The following is a 17,159-nucleotide window of genomic DNA, read 5'->3' as shown; positions in this document are numbered from 1 at the left end:
TATTAAAAAAAGAAAAGAGTAGTTTACCTTTTATTCTGATGTTCGTTCCCATGGAATAAATAAATGAAAAGGTTCAAAGAGAGTAGATGCTTCTGATTTACAAATGTTTCTCTCTCTTTCCTCTTTGTTACCATTTCTCTCTGTGTGTCTCTCAAAAGCAAGAAGGGGTGGGGAGAGAAGAAGAAAAGGCAGAGGAGAAGCAGGAGGAAGAAGGAAGGAAAAGAGAATGAAAATCAAGAAAGGAAGGAGCAGAAAGGAAAAAAGGAAAGGAGAGAGGGAGAGAGGACAAGAGGAGAAAGAGGAAGAAAAAGATGTGAAAAGGAGAGAAAGAAGGATACTGCACAGGTTGGACTCCCGCATCCCCTACTGGAGTGCCTGGACTGAGGCTGCATCTCTGCTGCTGCTTCCAGCGCCCTCTAAGGGATCCTTGGGGGACCGCAGGTGATCTCTGTGGCTTGGGTCCTTGCCACTCTTCTTGTCAGCTGGATAGATTTCCCAAATTTTACTTCCAGCTTTGGCCCAACCCCAGTAATTGGGAGACAGAGAGATTAAAGGTGAAGGGGCTCCCTCGATCTTTAGTTTTCTTTCTCTGACACTAATTTTAAAAAAAGATATACAATTTCTTTTCCTCACTTAAAACTTCTAAATAATCTTACCTACTAGACTACAGGTAACAATCCTGGTCATGAGTAAAAAATATCAAAATTACAAAAACTAAGACAGAATAAGTACTGTGTACAAAACAATATGTGTCTATTCAATAAAATTAAAATAGCTGATGTTTATAAGCCTAACAGTAAGTTATATATTATCTTAAATTTATTAAATATTTAGTTATAGGAAGTGTATTTAATGCTTTGTGTAGATTCAGCATTGATTAGTTGATGATTGAACAATAGAAAATGTGATTGTATCTTATATTTGAATAGAAATACAAACTATGGTACTACATAAGTAGAACAATAATTGAAAATTTGCTAGATACGGAAAATCATCAACAATAATAAGAGCATACGTGAAAATATAATTGTGCATAAGATGGTCTCTGATACTTGATCTAATTCAGTCTAAGAGTTAAGCTGCTTTGGAAACACAAGTGACCCAACAACCAGTATGGCTGCATAAAATCACAGAATTAATTGTAAACAGATATTCATCAGATACTGTCATCACAATACTTATGCAGTCACAATTTCATTAACATAAAGAATTAAGTCTAATGATTTTGTTTTTTTTTTTTTCTTTCCACAGGGAGACCTACCTGCACATGTGCCCTAGGGTACACAGGACCCAGCTGTGGTAAAACAGTCTGTGAGGCCTTTTGTCAGAATGAAGGAACTTGCGTTGTCACTGCTGGGAATCAGCCGCACTGCCACTGCCTACCTGAATACACAGGAGACAGGTGTCAATACTGTAAGTGACCGCAACCCCAGAGATCACAGCAAAGCAGGGGTTCATGCTTGCACTAAGTAATTTTTTTATTAATTACATTGCATTATGTGACACAGTTTCATAGGCTCTGGGATTCCCCCAAACCCTCCCCATTTCCTTCCTTCATGGTGGATTCCTCCACCTTGTTGCAGTATTACAGTTCAAATTCAGTCAAGATGCTTTCATTGCAAGCATGTACCATGCATAGAGTCCAGCATCTTATTGTCCAGATAAATTCAACAGTTTCATGGGGAGACCATCTCTGGTCTGAAGGCAGAGCTGGCAGAATATCATCCCAATCAATTAAATGCCCCAACATTACATCAACAACAATTTACAACATTATGGAGTTAATTGACATGGTGTTGAGTATCCAATATGTTAAAAAAAAAATGCAAGTTCTTAACCACATCCTGTGACTACTTCATTGACATTTCAATTTTAGTTTATATACAGAACCAGCTGCTATACACCTTAAAATGGCTATAGAGTACTTATCAGCTGTCTCGTGTCTATTTTCATTTTAGTATTTAGCAGTTTATAGTGTTGAAACATAATTTTACTGAACTTTTCAGATTTTAGGATAGTCTAAACTGGCTTATACCTCTGACAAGGCATATGTCAATAATTGAGGTGCAGAACAGTTTTAGGAGGGGTGCGCAGAGAAATCTTCAATACCTTAGATAGGAGTAACTAATCTTTGTGTCCTACCTAGTAAGGTATTACACTAAGTAATCTTGTTAACTATAGTTTATATGTACTTCTTCCAATGCCTAGATCTCAGCTGCTGCTATTTTTCAAGTCTAATCTCACACTCTTATTTTAAACAGTTTCTTCCCTGATTATATCTATTATTCATTATCATTAATCATTTCATTGTATATATTTTTAACTCTCCTTTCTTCTCCTCTACCAAACTTTTGTTGTAAACCTAACTATGGATAAACCCAATTCACCTTTCCTGAAATGACACCTCCCAGCTGAACTCAGAGGATGAGAACCGTGTAGTCACTCCCGCTGGTATCATTCATCTCAAATAGACACTTCTTATAGCTTCATACAGTTCCCTAACTCAGGACTTAAACTTTCTCATCAAACATCCATTTCCTGTTCAACTTTACTGTCACCTGACATTGCTTCCTATTGCCTTGATCCAAATAGAAACAACATAACGAAACTGTGTCAAGCTCCCACTGTCACAACCCTTACCCTAATCCTGCCCCTATATACTAGTCTTCTTTCTTGTTACTGGAAACATTAAATGCATATATATAATATATAATATAATATATATATTAGCAAATAAAACGTTATACAGAAATGTTACTTTGCTATTTTTAATGGAATGGCAGATATAGAGAGAAGGAGCGACAGAGAGAAAGATCTTTCATCCACTGATTCATTCCCCAAATGACCACCACAGCCAAAGCTTGAGTCAATCCAAAACTAGAAACCAAAAATTTCCTTCAGGTTTCCCACCCGGGTTCAACTTCCCAAAGCTTTAAGCCATACTCTACTGCTTTCCCAAGCCACAAGCAGGAAGCAGTATGGGAAGTAGGACAAGAAAGACAGCCAATGTGGGATCCTGGCAAGGATTTAGCTACCTATGCTATGGCACAAGGTCCAAAAAGTCCATATTGTATCCAACCCCATACTATGCAAACATGAGCTGTTCTCTACTAAAGATTCATGAACGTTGATCATGCAGTCATCTCCTTTTTCTCTTGCCTCAGGGATGTTTCCCTCAATAAATTCCTTCTCTAAAACTTTCTATGTTCCCACATCTTTTTCTAGTTATCTCCTCTGCCACGTTATCCCTCTTTCTGTATTAGAAATATTACTTTTAGAGACTGTTACAATTTTTAATTCCCTTGTTTCCATGTTTGTTCAAATCAGTGTTGCTGGATGTGTTTATCAAAGTCAGTTCATTTTGTTTAACATCCTGTATGCTACCACATCTAATGATCAATTCTCAATTGATATTTAGCATCCACTACCAGCACTCCATTCTTAAAATATCTTCCTCACTTGTCTTTGTGGAGTCACTTCCCCTTGCTTTCATTTCCAGTCACTGGTCGCTTCTCTTGGAAGCTCTTTGCTGGTTCCTGCTTCTCTCTGATTTTACACATTATAGGCATAGGCAGGTAATGCTGTCTTCAGTTCCCTTTTCTTCTCTGCAAGCCATGCACTAAATTAGTGATTCTCATTCAATTCTGCATTTTAAAGTGACCTCAAGATCTTTTATAAAATACAGTTTTGCATGTCACTTTAGAAAAAGTGTTGGGATATTTATATTGGTTTAAAAAGCTTTTTCAGATATTTTATAGATATGAGCAAAATTAATATCCACTCCTTATTCAATTTTGTTGATACTCTTCAATGTGAAGAATTGCAAACTTAAATATCTACATTAAACGAGTCATCAATTTCAGATTTTTATATCCTCATCTACTTACCGTCTTGACTCTGCCCTAACTAAATCTGAATTTCTCACACCAAAATTCTACTAAAATCATTTGTATCTGTCTAAAGGAAAAACTTCTACTTGTTTTACAGGGAAAAAAATCTTTAAGTGTTTTCTGATTTCTATTTTAAATATTCTCTTTTTATTCCCTGTTTACCATTAAAAGAAGTAGACAGTCTGAGATTCACTCACACTGCTCATGCAAGCCACCAGCAGCTCTGGGACATTGTTACTAAGTGACCCTCTGCTTTGACACTAGTATTTGTTCTCAAAGGACAAGTTATAGTTGTACTCTTTTCAGTATAAGATTGAATTCCATCTCAGTCACAGTTATTGAGATTTTTTTTCACCTTGAGGGATTCCTGGAATTATTCCTGTATTTGCTATTATTAATTATTTACGTGTAGCTATTATACTCAGTTGTATAAATGGGCACCAAGAAAACAAACAATCCTCTGAATAGCATCAAGTTAAAAATGAAAAGTCCTCGGACTCAAATCCAGGCAACACTGCTTTCAAAGCACATGTCCTTAAAATTTTGTTAACTTTAACACCATCAAGGACCTCTGGAAATTGGTATTTGCTTCTGCTCATTTATGAATAACACATAATCAAGGTGTCCTCAGTGGTTTGAGAATCGAGCATAAAACTATGTCTCTTTCTTCCAATGTTCCAGTGGGAGTAATTGCTTTAAATTGCTGTGTAACATCCCAAGTGTCTGTTCTCTTTATTTAGACCAACCACATGAAGATGCTACTGCCAAAGCCAGTGCCACTTTTCATGTGATTTGTCCAAATTCTCTCTTAACAGTGTTTCACAGGCTAGTGGTTTATCTGAAGATGTAATCCAGTTATTATATATTCCTACTTACATGCTGTTTCCATAACCGTCACTCTCACTTCCTCTCTTATAGCACTCTCTCAACTTCCTCCGCTACCTTATGTTTTTATAATTATTATGTTGCTGTATGATCTTCACAATTCCAAATGATTTCCCTATAAAAGAAGGCCTCATTACTATCTGTACTAATATCCCCATTTTTCCTTTCTCCCTGGAAAACCACCCTGATCACACCTGTCCAAAATAAATGCCAACTTCCCTGGCATTGTGGTGACATCCAGATTCAACATCATTTTCTTCTTAAACTCAATCATGTGCCCTCAATTTTAATTAACCTTGCAGTCTCTGTATATCTCTACCTCTTTGATGACACTTGAACATTCAATTTTTTCTTAGCTGTATAAATTCCTCTGCCTTGTGTGTTACCTTTTTATATCTAAACAATGGCATTTATCAAATTCAGAAGTGAACAAATAGTTTCACTGATAAATAAATGCTAACACTACGGATAAGAGTCAGCAAAAAGAGAGTCAATTTAAGGTACAAACATTACAATCTGGCAATTATGTGTTCTTAATATTAACAATCTAATTTTTTACTTCTTGATTTGCCAATTTGTATATTACGGAATAATATCAATCTTTTTTTTTAGATTTCTTGATTTTGCTTTTTAAAAGCTATCATTTTAAAAATTATTCTTTCTTAAGGTATCTTTTTTTTAAAGATTTTACTTTTTATTGGAAAGTCAGATATACAGAGAGGAGGAGAGACAGAGAGGAAGATCTTCTGGCTGATGATTCACTCCCCAAGTAATCACAACAGCCGGTGCTCTGCCAATCCAAAGCCAGGAGTCAGGAGCCTCTCCAGGTCTCTCATGCGGATATAGGGTCCCAGGCCTTGGGCCATCCTCGACTGCCTTCCCAAGTCATAAGCAGGGAGCTGGATGGGAAGTGGAGCTGCTGGGATTAGAACCTTTGCCCATATGGGATCCCGGCGCGTTCAAGGCAAGGACTTTAGCAGATAGGCCACCGTGCCAGGTCCTAAAAATTATTCTTAAACTAAGTTAGAAAAAGCACAATGTGGCCATCATTACAGTAATTTTGTTTCTTCTATAAATAAATTCTCTCAGCTTTTATTTTAATTGTCAACTTAATAGAATTGCAGTGTGAAGTAGCCTGATGCTTTACAAAATGATGTGTTATAATTTTATCACTATTAGCAGTCAGAGCACTTCCCACCTTTTACTGCAAAGCACTTATTAAAATTAACCAATTAATCCTTAAACAGAGGTTAAATAACTTGCTTAAGGTCCCGAAGTGCTAATATTATAGACAGAAATAGACCCCAGGAGTTGTTGATCAACATGATAACAAATATTCCTGCAGTGCAGGGATGCTGTTCTTGGGTAGCATAATAAGTCTGTGGACAGTGTCATTAAGATGACAAATCCAACAGTTGACAAAAGCATAATCAATTCAAGATCCATTAGATGTGAGTCGCCAGGGTTCAGTGGACCTGGTGTTCTGTCAAAATTGTATCTAGGAAACACAAAATCATCTCTCTAACTGAAGGAATGGCAGAATGGTTCATTACGGTGCCTAATTAAAGGTCCATTAGTGGGAGGTAAAACATCCATTCTTAGTTGTGCTGACTAAAAACATTTCACAACTCTTAATAGCAATATAAAATCCTGAGGTCTGAAATGCAAATTAATTCTAACAGCAGCAGTCCCAGGGAGGGGAGACAGAGATAATGACAACAGTCAAATTAAGTGTTCTTTAAGCAAGTTGTTCAAGAACAGCATGCATTTCATGCTATCCTAGAGCAAAGATTTCTAATATAACTTTTTAAAAATTAAGTAAACGTGTCATTTTGCACTTAACAGTTAAACGTGAATTCAACAGGATCTGAGGTTGTTTGAAATTAACATCAGGGCAGAAAGGTCAATTATTAATGACTTTAAGTCTAAAAATCAGGTAGTGAAATTACAACCTGCTTCGCTTATCAATATTTTCAATCTACTAGTGATCTATTCGCATAATTATCATAATTTCAATTAGAACTCAATTTTAACAGAAGTACACTGGAGACACTTGTTCTCCCTGGTTAACGAATAGTTATATACATGAAGTGATGTCTCCACTTTATAACTAGAAGTAACTGGCAATAACCCAGAGATGCCATCAGTTGTAAATGGCATTAGAAGTACAACCTATTAAGTACCTTATGGAGCAAGCACTATAAATAGAAACCTCTTATATTTGGTGATGTTATGGTTTGTTTTTATTGTTTGTCCTCCACTGTAGTTTTGGCCTGTCTGGTAGTGAATATATTTCAGGTTTCTGGTAGTGAAATATCTGCCAGTAAGCATGCTACAGTGAGTCACTGAGGAAAACAGTGTACCAAAGATAATTTTGGTTCTCAAACAACCCTGTAACTTCACATTCAGAAGAGAAAACCAACCATTAAGGGGCAGTTTAATGAAGCCCAAAGGCTATCAGAATCCACAGAAGGAACAGGGAGTTTAGCCTATAGAACGATTTCTTGCAGGAAGTGGTGTCTAAGCTGGATCCAGGAGAAAGAGAAGCTAACACAGAGAAATGAAAAAACACCAAAAAAAAAGCACATGCAAAAGCACAGACAGAAACTCCTTTTGGAATTCATCTCTCCTATATCTGTTTGATCCTTATAGGGGAGGGCTGCCAGGTGATGCAACATTCAGTGAGTTGACTGTGTCCTATACAATGTATTAATCAGAGATATGTGCTGTGACACATTATTTTATCTACTACATGACAACATAGCATTTTTGTAAATGTTCATACAACCTTTTGAGGTTTGCAGGAAGGCTAGCAAAGCCTTGCAGATGTCAGTAAATAAAATTATACAGTTCTTCGTAATGTACATTAGTCAGCATAAGAACTAACATTCGCAGTATTGTGGATTGGACTCCTTCTGCTGTGTTTTACTGCTGCTAATGTCCTGTCCATTTGCTGCTACTGTTGTTTTTTTGTGTTTTTACCAAATCCCTAGTAGAAAACAAAAGCTGAGTGTGGCAAAATGACTTACATAATCTTCTGACCTCTGCTTCATTGATAAGCAATATTAACAGGACTTTTAATCCTGAACTAATGCAGCTTATGCCAAGTCCAGGTAGAGGAGACCAAAGCACTTTTAAAATAACTGAAGGAGAGTAGAATAAACTAGGGATTTTTCAATGGCGTTAGTTAACATATGAAAGTCAATTCGATCAGTGCCCAGAGTTGGCAGATTCGTGATTTGGAAAGCAGAACTATCATTAAGGACGGGCTATTGAATCAATACACAAATTAATAAATTCTTGAGAACCTTTGCACCCAGATGACTAAGTGTTTTGGAGCCCTGTTCACCTTTAGCCCTGCAGACCTTGTGCTGTTGGTGAGAAGGTAACATGGCTTTTGTTCACATTGTCATCTCTCTCCTGGATGATTATAGCACACTACTTTGCATGCTCTGTCCTCTAACCTTGAAAGCCTGTTTATTACCCTCTCATTTTCCATACCTCTTTTTATTGGCATCCAAAATCATCATTATCTGCCATGCCTCTTAAATCCTCATTCTTACCTTCTTAACTCCCCTTTGTGCCAGAATCTCAGCTCTTCTCTTTGGCAATATCCCTGCTGCAGTTTTATCATTTAACTTCTCAACCTTCTATCCCAGGATCAGATCATCAAAGCCATGAGGTTCTGCAAAGCTCATCACTTACGGTTGTACTAAGCAACTAAATGTAGGTGTTTGGATGTGTGGAGACAAAGTGTAAGGATCTTACTTCTATTCTGCTTTTTATCGAGATATAGTAAAGTTATCTGAAGACAGGGTCAGAAACATGGGCAGTCTTTCCAAGCAGGCCACTGCGTATCTATGGTTAAGAGACTGGGTGCATGCATCCTCAGTTTGAAAAAACACCACACAGTATAAAAATAGAAATAGATTTCAATTAATTACTATCTTAATGCATGTGAAAAAACAAGAATTTATCATGTGATTTTGACAGAAGATGAGGAGCTAAGGATTAGGTAATCTAATTATTATCATTTTAGTCCAAATCTTGTATATTAACTTTCAGGGTTATAAGAATGAAAATAAATTTGATCTAATTGCAAATATATTAGTAAAAAAAAACTTATGTATAAAATTATGTATTAATCTTGAAAGTAAAAAAAAATAGAAAAAATGATATAAGGCAAATGTGCCCATACAAAAGCAAAATTACCAGACAATGAAGTACAACTTCCCCAAAAATAGGCATATATCAGTCAAAAATCAATTTTTTAAAAAATATTGTATCTTATGCCATTGAAATATGTTGAATGCTTATGGATATGATGTTAGGGTATTTTGGATGCCTCTTTACAAAATCCTTTGTGAAGATAATTGCTCAACTAATTTTTTCTGACATGGTTGTCAGATGCAATACAACTTTAAATTAGAAAAGGCTACAGCTTTGACTTGTGTCTCATGATAGATGAGTAAAAGATGATACATGCATTTTATTTCTGAGTGTTTATGCAGTTAAGTATCACATTTGAAAAGCACATATATACATGATTAACTTGCTAAAATTTTGTCTTGTGTGTGAAATTTTATTATGTCTAGTAATTTCATTAATATTACTGAAATAATTGATTAAATTTGGATGAAAATTTTGTTTTAAATAGTTTGGTTAGAGAGAGAAGGAAGCAGAGAGACACAGCAGTAGCTTCCATCGGCTGGTTCTCTCCCGAATGCGCACAACAGCCAGAACTTGTCCAGGTGAATCCAAGAGCCTAAAACTCCACCCAGATCTTCAATATGAGTAGCAGGAGACCAAGTACTTGAGCTATTGTCTGGCACCTTGCAGGATGCATTAGTCAGAAACTGAATTATATGCATTGGAAACTAAATTTGAATCTGCATTCTGATATGGAATGCAGGTGTGGCATTCAGTGGCTTAGCCAGTTGCACCATAATGCACTTTTCTGAAAAAAAAAAAATAAAAAATCTTTACTAATGTTTAATTTTCAGCAGTTTTGCTGCATGCGAATTTAACTTGATTTTGAGACAACTCCATTCACAAAATTCTCAGGATAGTAGACGGGTGAAGTAAATGCCACCCCATGAAGCTTGCCAAGATAAAGTCATCCTCTATGCTATGCAGGTACTGAATGCTTTTCCAACTCTACAGGACTACATATATCCACTTACAAAAAGATAATGCCAGGCAAACTTGAAAATATGTAATTAAAGGATAAAAATAATTTGTGACACAGTAACAACCTTCTAAGTGGGTTGTATCTGAATAATCTGACCATGCCCTACTAGGAACTCATCACCACACTCAAATGCAAGGCATTGCATGAACTGAGGCAGTCACTTGATCGTGCTGTCCTTCATGTCGAGTGAATCACATGGGCTCACAATCTTCTACAAATAGAACTAGATCTATGGAAACAACACAGCACATGAATCTTGTCTAGACAGACAGTTAAAAACTATATATATATATATAAATGTTAAATATAGTTACATAGTTAACTATATATACAGATAAATGTTAAATATTGTTATATAGTTAAAAATCACATATATAAATATAGTTACATAGTTAAAATCTGTATATATATATAAATGTTCTCTTGGTAGTGTCGCCTCCTAATAACATCTGTAGATATTCAAATATAAATTTAAACATGATTCTTCTCATGTTTCTGTGTGTGAAATTTCAGATATCTTCTATCATGTTTTGACAAAGAGCAAAGATCATCCAATGATATAAAAAAGAAAGAAAATTCTTATAGACATGATTAACACTTTAAGAGGTTTTTTTTTGGCAACAAATTAGTATCATTAGTTTGCTCTAGATGAAAGAATGGCTGTCTTTTGGAAGTGAATATACAATTAGAATTATTTTGTAGGTTATAAATAGAATGAAATACAGTTTAAAACAAACAAATGCCTTTTGCAAATATTAAATCATAGCTTCTGAGACCTAGAATGTAGATCAAACAAAAGAGGAAAGATTTATAATTTACTCTGTGGTTATGAAACCCATTGAATGAAGAATATAGAATAGATAGCAGGCCTATTTAATAATGCATTCAGTGTCATTCTCACCGATGCAAAAATATACCTATCATAAATCTGATTTGAGTATATATATGTAAAGATGCATTCAATTTATATCTGCAGTATAATATATAATTTTCATATAATTATATTATATATACATATGCAATCATGTTTATGCACTGGATGATTTGAATAATGTATGTATTAATATTATAGCATTAATTGGCATGGTATGAGAAACTTTGTTTTCTGAAATAATCCATGTATGTCCATGTATGCATGTGTATTCTATGTATAATGGAAATCTGTAATGAACCATTGAAAATTAGATCAGACTGTGTATACCAGTAGTTCCCTGAACAGGTTTACTTTCACAAATAGGTTAGATTACTACCACAAAATGTAACCTATTTGAGTCTGAAAAGAAAAAATTAGTCTAATTCTATGTCACATGTCTGAAAATGTATAGGTCCAAAGTTTCATTCCTGTCATGTCCCTGGAGTAGTCAGTAATTGGTTCACTGCTCCCACAGGGCAGTGTGCTTTGCCAGGGAGTACTGGGTGCTGAAGATCTTACACTCACTGAATGGCATCTGGTGTCCCCTCTCATTTTCTGCTCATCTTCCTCTCCTACTTTCCTTTCTCCATCTGACATCTCACATACACAGGTTCAGTTCATTTTTTCAGCAGTAAAAGGTGTCCTTGCCTGGTCATATTTCTGTGCATTTACAATAGGCTTTCACAGTTTTTGAAATTTAAGATATCAGCTGTGTAACAGATTCTTTGCCCTCTGAAGTTACCTGCTTTCCAAGACAGTGCTCATTTAGGAACTCAACAAGTACTAATTCAGTGTCTAAAATATCCAATTTATGATAAAACCTAAACTGTTCTTATCAAATAGTTTTATTGATAAATATACACATGTTACATCACCATGTAGAACATCATATATGATGGAAACTAAAGCAGGGTAAATGAAAAGTGTAACCACTGTGTAACTGGGAGAGAGAGTTCAGGGAGTTGCAGAAACAAAAACATATACTTTTTGCGTCAAATAGCTTTTTGATAGAGTATATATTTGTGCACTGTACACATAAGCTTGCATTGACTAAATCTCATCTCCTTCGTGTTAAAACAACTTACAGTGATGTTTTTCAGGGATAATCTGCCCAGGTAGGCTATCCTGGTGTAATTTTTATTGACTAATTACAGTAATCAGATACCTATATATTATAATGATACTAAAGGTTAAAGACTACTAATTAATCATTCAATTGAAACTTTTCAGTAATCCTTGAATTTTTATGAGTCTTAGTGAAAAGTGATGTAGCAAATTGTTTTTATCTCTACATAACTAACTTTAAGGTTTCACACATAGGACCAGAGGATCATTTATTTTAGTTATGTATTACTTTGCCAGGTGGTCTTTCCAAGGTGACTTTCTTGATATTTTAGTGAATTCTGATCAAGTAGTAACTGCATGAATTGTCATTTCTCCTTTGGCTTTCAAATGCATGCAAGTAGCTGGCTAATTATCCAGTGACTATTTGACCTTACATTATTGTTATCTGGGTTTATTTTTTTAAGATTTATTTTAGTTTCAGTAGAAACTTAATATACAGAGAGGAGGAGAGACAGAGGGAGAAAGATCTTCTGTCTAGTGATCATTCCCCAAACGACTCTAATGGTCGGAGCTATGCTGATCCGAAGCCAAGGGCCCGGAGCCTCTTCTGGGTCTCCCATGCAGGTGCAGGGTCCCAAGGCTTTGGGCCTTCCTCAACTGCGTTCCCAGGCCACAAGCAGGGAGCTGGGTGGGAAGCAGGTTCACTAGAATTAGAACTGGTGCCTTTATGAAATCCCAGCGCATGCAAGGCGAGGATTTTAGGCACTAGGCTACTGCGCAAGGCCCTACATTGTTGTTACCTGTTTAAAGAAAGATATTAACGGACAACTGGCAGGAAGGTATAAGTAATCATGAAGCATTTAGCATTTAGATTAGAAATGGGTAGACTGAAAGAAGATAAAAATGATGCAAGGTAGAAAAGAAATAGAAAAAATGAAACATGGGGAAGGAAGGGAGAAAATTAAAAAAAGGAAAGAAATTAGGAGAGGAGAAAATGTATACATGGAAACGTGATGGACGCCTATACGATGCCCTCATTCTCACACTCTGTTGATGTTAACTTTTCCCTTATTTCAAGTCAGACTACAACTTGATATCAATACTTTTATTCACAGCGTGCCCATCTGAACTGGTCTTTTCCATGGTGACCTCCTATCAATTTTCTTTTTCCATTTCTACATGAAATCCTTTTGCAATTTTCTGTAAATGAATGTCTTAACTCATTTTTCAGTACCATTACAGACTGCTTAAGAGGGACAAACTTTATTTAAAAAAAAAAAAACAACTTAGTTTTCACTCTGGAAGTTCATAGCCCAAGAATGGACAGGGAAGTTGGGAAGGCTGGAGGGATATTCAGGATAGTCACTGGCTCAAGCCAGAGTGGCCACACAACTGTAGGAGTATGTGTTTGTGTAGAAAAAAAAAAAAAAAAAAACATGTCACAAAAAATTATGATGGGGAGAGGTGGTAATTAGTTGAGATATTTGCATCTCATCAGATTGCCTGACTCAAGTTCCAGATCTAGCTCCTGACTCCCACTTCCTGCTAATGCAAACCTGTGGAGGCAGAAGGGAGTTTTCACCTCCTCTGTGGGAGACCTGGATGGCCCTGGATGCATTTCAGGCCTGGACACTGAAGCTATTTGTATCCTGAAGCAACAAAGAGTGCTGGCTCTCCTGGGCTCACTCTCCCTGGAACAGCCAGAATGTGTTGCAAGTTGTATGCTTGCTCTTTTTTTAAGATTTATTTATTTTTATTAGAAAGGGAGATACACAGAGTAGTAGAGAGAGGAAGGTCTTCCATCTGTTGATTCACTCCCCAAGTGGCCATTACGGCTGGAGTTGAGCCAATCCCAAGCCAGGAGCCCAGAGCTGCTTCTGGGTCTCCCTCGCAGGTGCAGGGTCCCAAAGCTTTGGGCTTTCCTTGACTGCCTTGTGGGCTGTCCCAGACCACAAGCAAGGAGCTGGATGGGAAGCAGGGCTGCTGGGTTATGAGCCGGTGCCCATATGGGATCCTCGCACATTGAAAATGAGGACTTTAGCTACTAGGCTATGGCTCCAGGTCCTGTAAGCTTGCTCTTACAAGCTCCTTCTGTATCTAAGAATCTCACAGTAGGCTCTACCTTCTAAAGATCCACATCACCTTTTAATTGTCGCCACATTATTGGTCCAAGCTCTTATGGATATCTTCCAGGCACGTCCAACTAGAATAAGTAGTTAGGTTTTTTCTCTTCATTATATGTATATAGCAATAATAATTCTGTTTTGTATGACTACAGTCTTTCATTTTCTTGATTTTGTTCAATTCTGTTAGTTTTTGTAATAATACAAATTTATCACACTTTAAATGTAATAATGTTGTTCTTTCATAGATTCAAGCATTCTGGCACATAGACTCCATTAACACAGTTTATGTTAATAAATTTTATAAGGTCCAAACTAATTGCATCTGATAATGAACTTGGGCCTAAGTATGACAAATGAGTTGTTTACAGTCACAGAGGTATGCATACAAAATTGTCATTTTTAAGCTAATGTATACTTATTCATTCTATTTTTTAATTAACCTCATCTGATAAATCATATTTAGCCATCATCTGCCACTCAGCATACCCAGTCTGAAATGACAACTTTGTATTAATAGCTTCTTCTTCACATTTTTTTATAAGACTGCTGTTGTGGCAGAGCAAGTGAAACCACTGCCTGTAAACCTAGTTTCCCATCTTGCTGCTGGTTTGAGTTCCAGCGGCTTTCCTTCCTATCCAGTACCCTGCTAATGTGCTTCAAACAGCAGTGGAAGATTTCCCCAGAAGGCCCAATTGCTTGTCCCTGCACCCATGTGACAGAGATGCCTAGAGTCTCAGCCTCAGGCCACCTGAAGAGTGAACCAAGGAATCAGATTCTCTCTTGACTAAGGCTTCTCTGTAAATAAATAAATGAATCTTTAAAAAGCAAAGCTTTTAAAATTAGGCTAATTTAAAATAGAGAAATTATTAGCATGGAAATTATAAACAAAATTGTGACTATATTGCATGCAATGTTCTTTTACCTGAATAGACGCTGTCATGGAAGTTACACTACTTGTTCACTGTTTCTAAAGGTACTAGTGCTATCAATGTTAACATGAATTTTACAACAGTCTTTCAAAAATATAAATGCTATGGGTACACTTTAAATCTCACTCCACACTATTAACACACTCAAGTCAAATTTTTGATAGTTTATCTTCCTGGATTTTGTATTTTCCTTCTGTGTAAATACTCACGCATGGCAAAGTTTTATCAAAATTTTATTCTTTAACAATTTATAGCACTCTCTTCAGAACTACTTTGCATATGTCACCATTTTAGGAATAAATTATGAAATGCTAATTTTCTTAGATAAAAATTTATCCATTCTAATCAGAATTTTGCACGTTTTCCCTAATGAATATTTAATTGACATACATAGATTCAATATTTGCTTACTTTCTTAAACTGACTTTTGAATTTTTTTTCAATTATATTTTTTTCATTTCATTTCATTTCATTTTCATTTCATTTTATGACACAGTTTCATAGGCTCTGGGATTGCCCTAAACCCTCCCCATTTCCTCCCTTCATGGTGGATTCCTCCACCTTGTTGCAGTATTACAGTTCAAATCAAGTCATGATTCCTTCATTGCAAGCATGTACCATGCATAGAGTCCAGCATCTTATTGTCCAGATAAATTCAACAGTTTCATGGGGAGACCATCTCTGGTCTGAAGGCAGAGCTGGCAGAATATCATCCCAATCAATTAAATGCCCCAACATAACATCAACAACAATTTACAACATTATGGAGTTAACTGACATTGTATTGAATAACCAGTATGTTAAAAAATGCAAGTTCTTGGGCCCAGTGGTGCGGCCTAGTGGCTAAAGTCCTCTCCTTGAACACCCCAGGATCCCATATGGGTGCCAGTTCTAATCCCAGCAGCTCCAATTCCCATCCAGCTCGCTGATTGTGGCCTGGGAAAGCAGTCAAGGACGGCCCAAAAGCTTTGGGACCCTGCACCCATGTGGGATACCCGGAAGAAGTTCCTGGATCCTGGCTTTGGATTGGCATTGCATCAGCCATTGTGCTCACTTGGGGAGTGAATCATCCGATGGAAGATCTTCCTCTCTGTCTCTCCTCCTCTCTGTATATCTGACTTTCCAATAAATAAATAAATCTTTAAAAAAAATAAAAAATGAAAAATGCACGTTCTTAACCACATCCTGTGAATACTTCATTGACATTTCAATTTTAGTTTATATACAGAACCAGCTGCTATACACCTTAAAATGGCTATAGAGTACTTATCAGCTGTGTCGTGTCTATTTCATTTTAGTATTTAGCAGTTTATAGTGTTGAAGCATAATTTTACTGAATTTGTCAGATTTTAGGATAGTCTAAACTGGCTTATAACTCTGACAAGGCATATGTCAACAATTGAGGTGCAGAACAGTTTTAGGAGGGGTGCACAGAGAAATCTTCAATACCTTAGATAGGAGTAACTAATCTTTGTGTCCTACCTAGTAAGGTATATGTGAATCCACGCTGACCATTTCCTGTCTGGTTCTATGCTTTCCTTACTGGTCTGTGCATCTAATCTAATCTTTTTGGGGGTCAGGGTGCTCTGGAATGACCCTGATGGTCATTGCAAAAGAGGGTGGGGATCCAAAGTTAGAACGAAGTGAGGACCAGCGAAAACTCCTCTCTAGTTCCGAAGAAAGTTTACTGTTCTTCTGTTTTTGCATACTGCTCAGGGCTCCTGGCTGTTGTTCTGATGACCTTGGATCCTGTGAGGAAGGATCTGGGCTTCTTCCATCCCATGTGGGAGATCCACACTGGGGGTGGATGACCTCAGAGTTCTCAGCCTACGAGGGCATTCCAATTCCCTGTGGTCGGTCTCCTTGGCAGTTGGGATGTAGCCCTTGGTGTCCATACTGATAGTCCTAGGTGAGGATCTGGGAGTCTCCATGGTTGGGATGCAAGCCTGCTCCTGTCCTCCTGCTCCACTCTGGGTTCCCCCCTGCTCTTTGCAAATGAACTTCTGTTAAGAGGCTGGCTGACTTCTGAATTTTAAAGATATGTTTACTGCTACATAGTAAGCGTAATTATTAAAGCATTTAATAATCATTTAATGATTTAAGGATTGGAAATATTTAAAATTTCTTAAACATATTTTTCTCCTCCCTGGTTTATTGTTT

At 36.7% G+C, this 17,159-nt stretch overlaps 1 protein-coding gene across 1 annotated transcript in view; it reads left to right on the top strand.

Moving 5' to 3' along the window:
* LRP1B (LDL receptor related protein 1B) overlaps window positions 1-17,159 on the top strand; it is a 1,301,643-nt gene that overhangs the window by 1,238,833 nt on the left and 45,651 nt on the right. The window contains exon 83 of the mRNA XM_040971988.1: window positions 1,252-1,413. Within this exon, the coding sequence (XP_040827922.1) occupies window positions 1,252-1,413 (162 nt within the window). The remainder of the gene's footprint in view (window positions 1-1,251; window positions 1,414-17,159) is intronic.

The sequence above is a fragment of the Ochotona curzoniae genome, unplaced genomic scaffold (assembly GCF_017591425.1).
Source record: "Ochotona curzoniae isolate NIBS_2020 unplaced genomic scaffold, NIBS_Ocur_1.0 contig_2210, whole genome shotgun sequence".
In the NCBI taxonomy this organism is placed as follows: domain Eukaryota; kingdom Metazoa; phylum Chordata; class Mammalia; order Lagomorpha; family Ochotonidae; genus Ochotona; species Ochotona curzoniae.
This window is presented reverse-complemented; position numbering and strand designations above follow the sequence as displayed.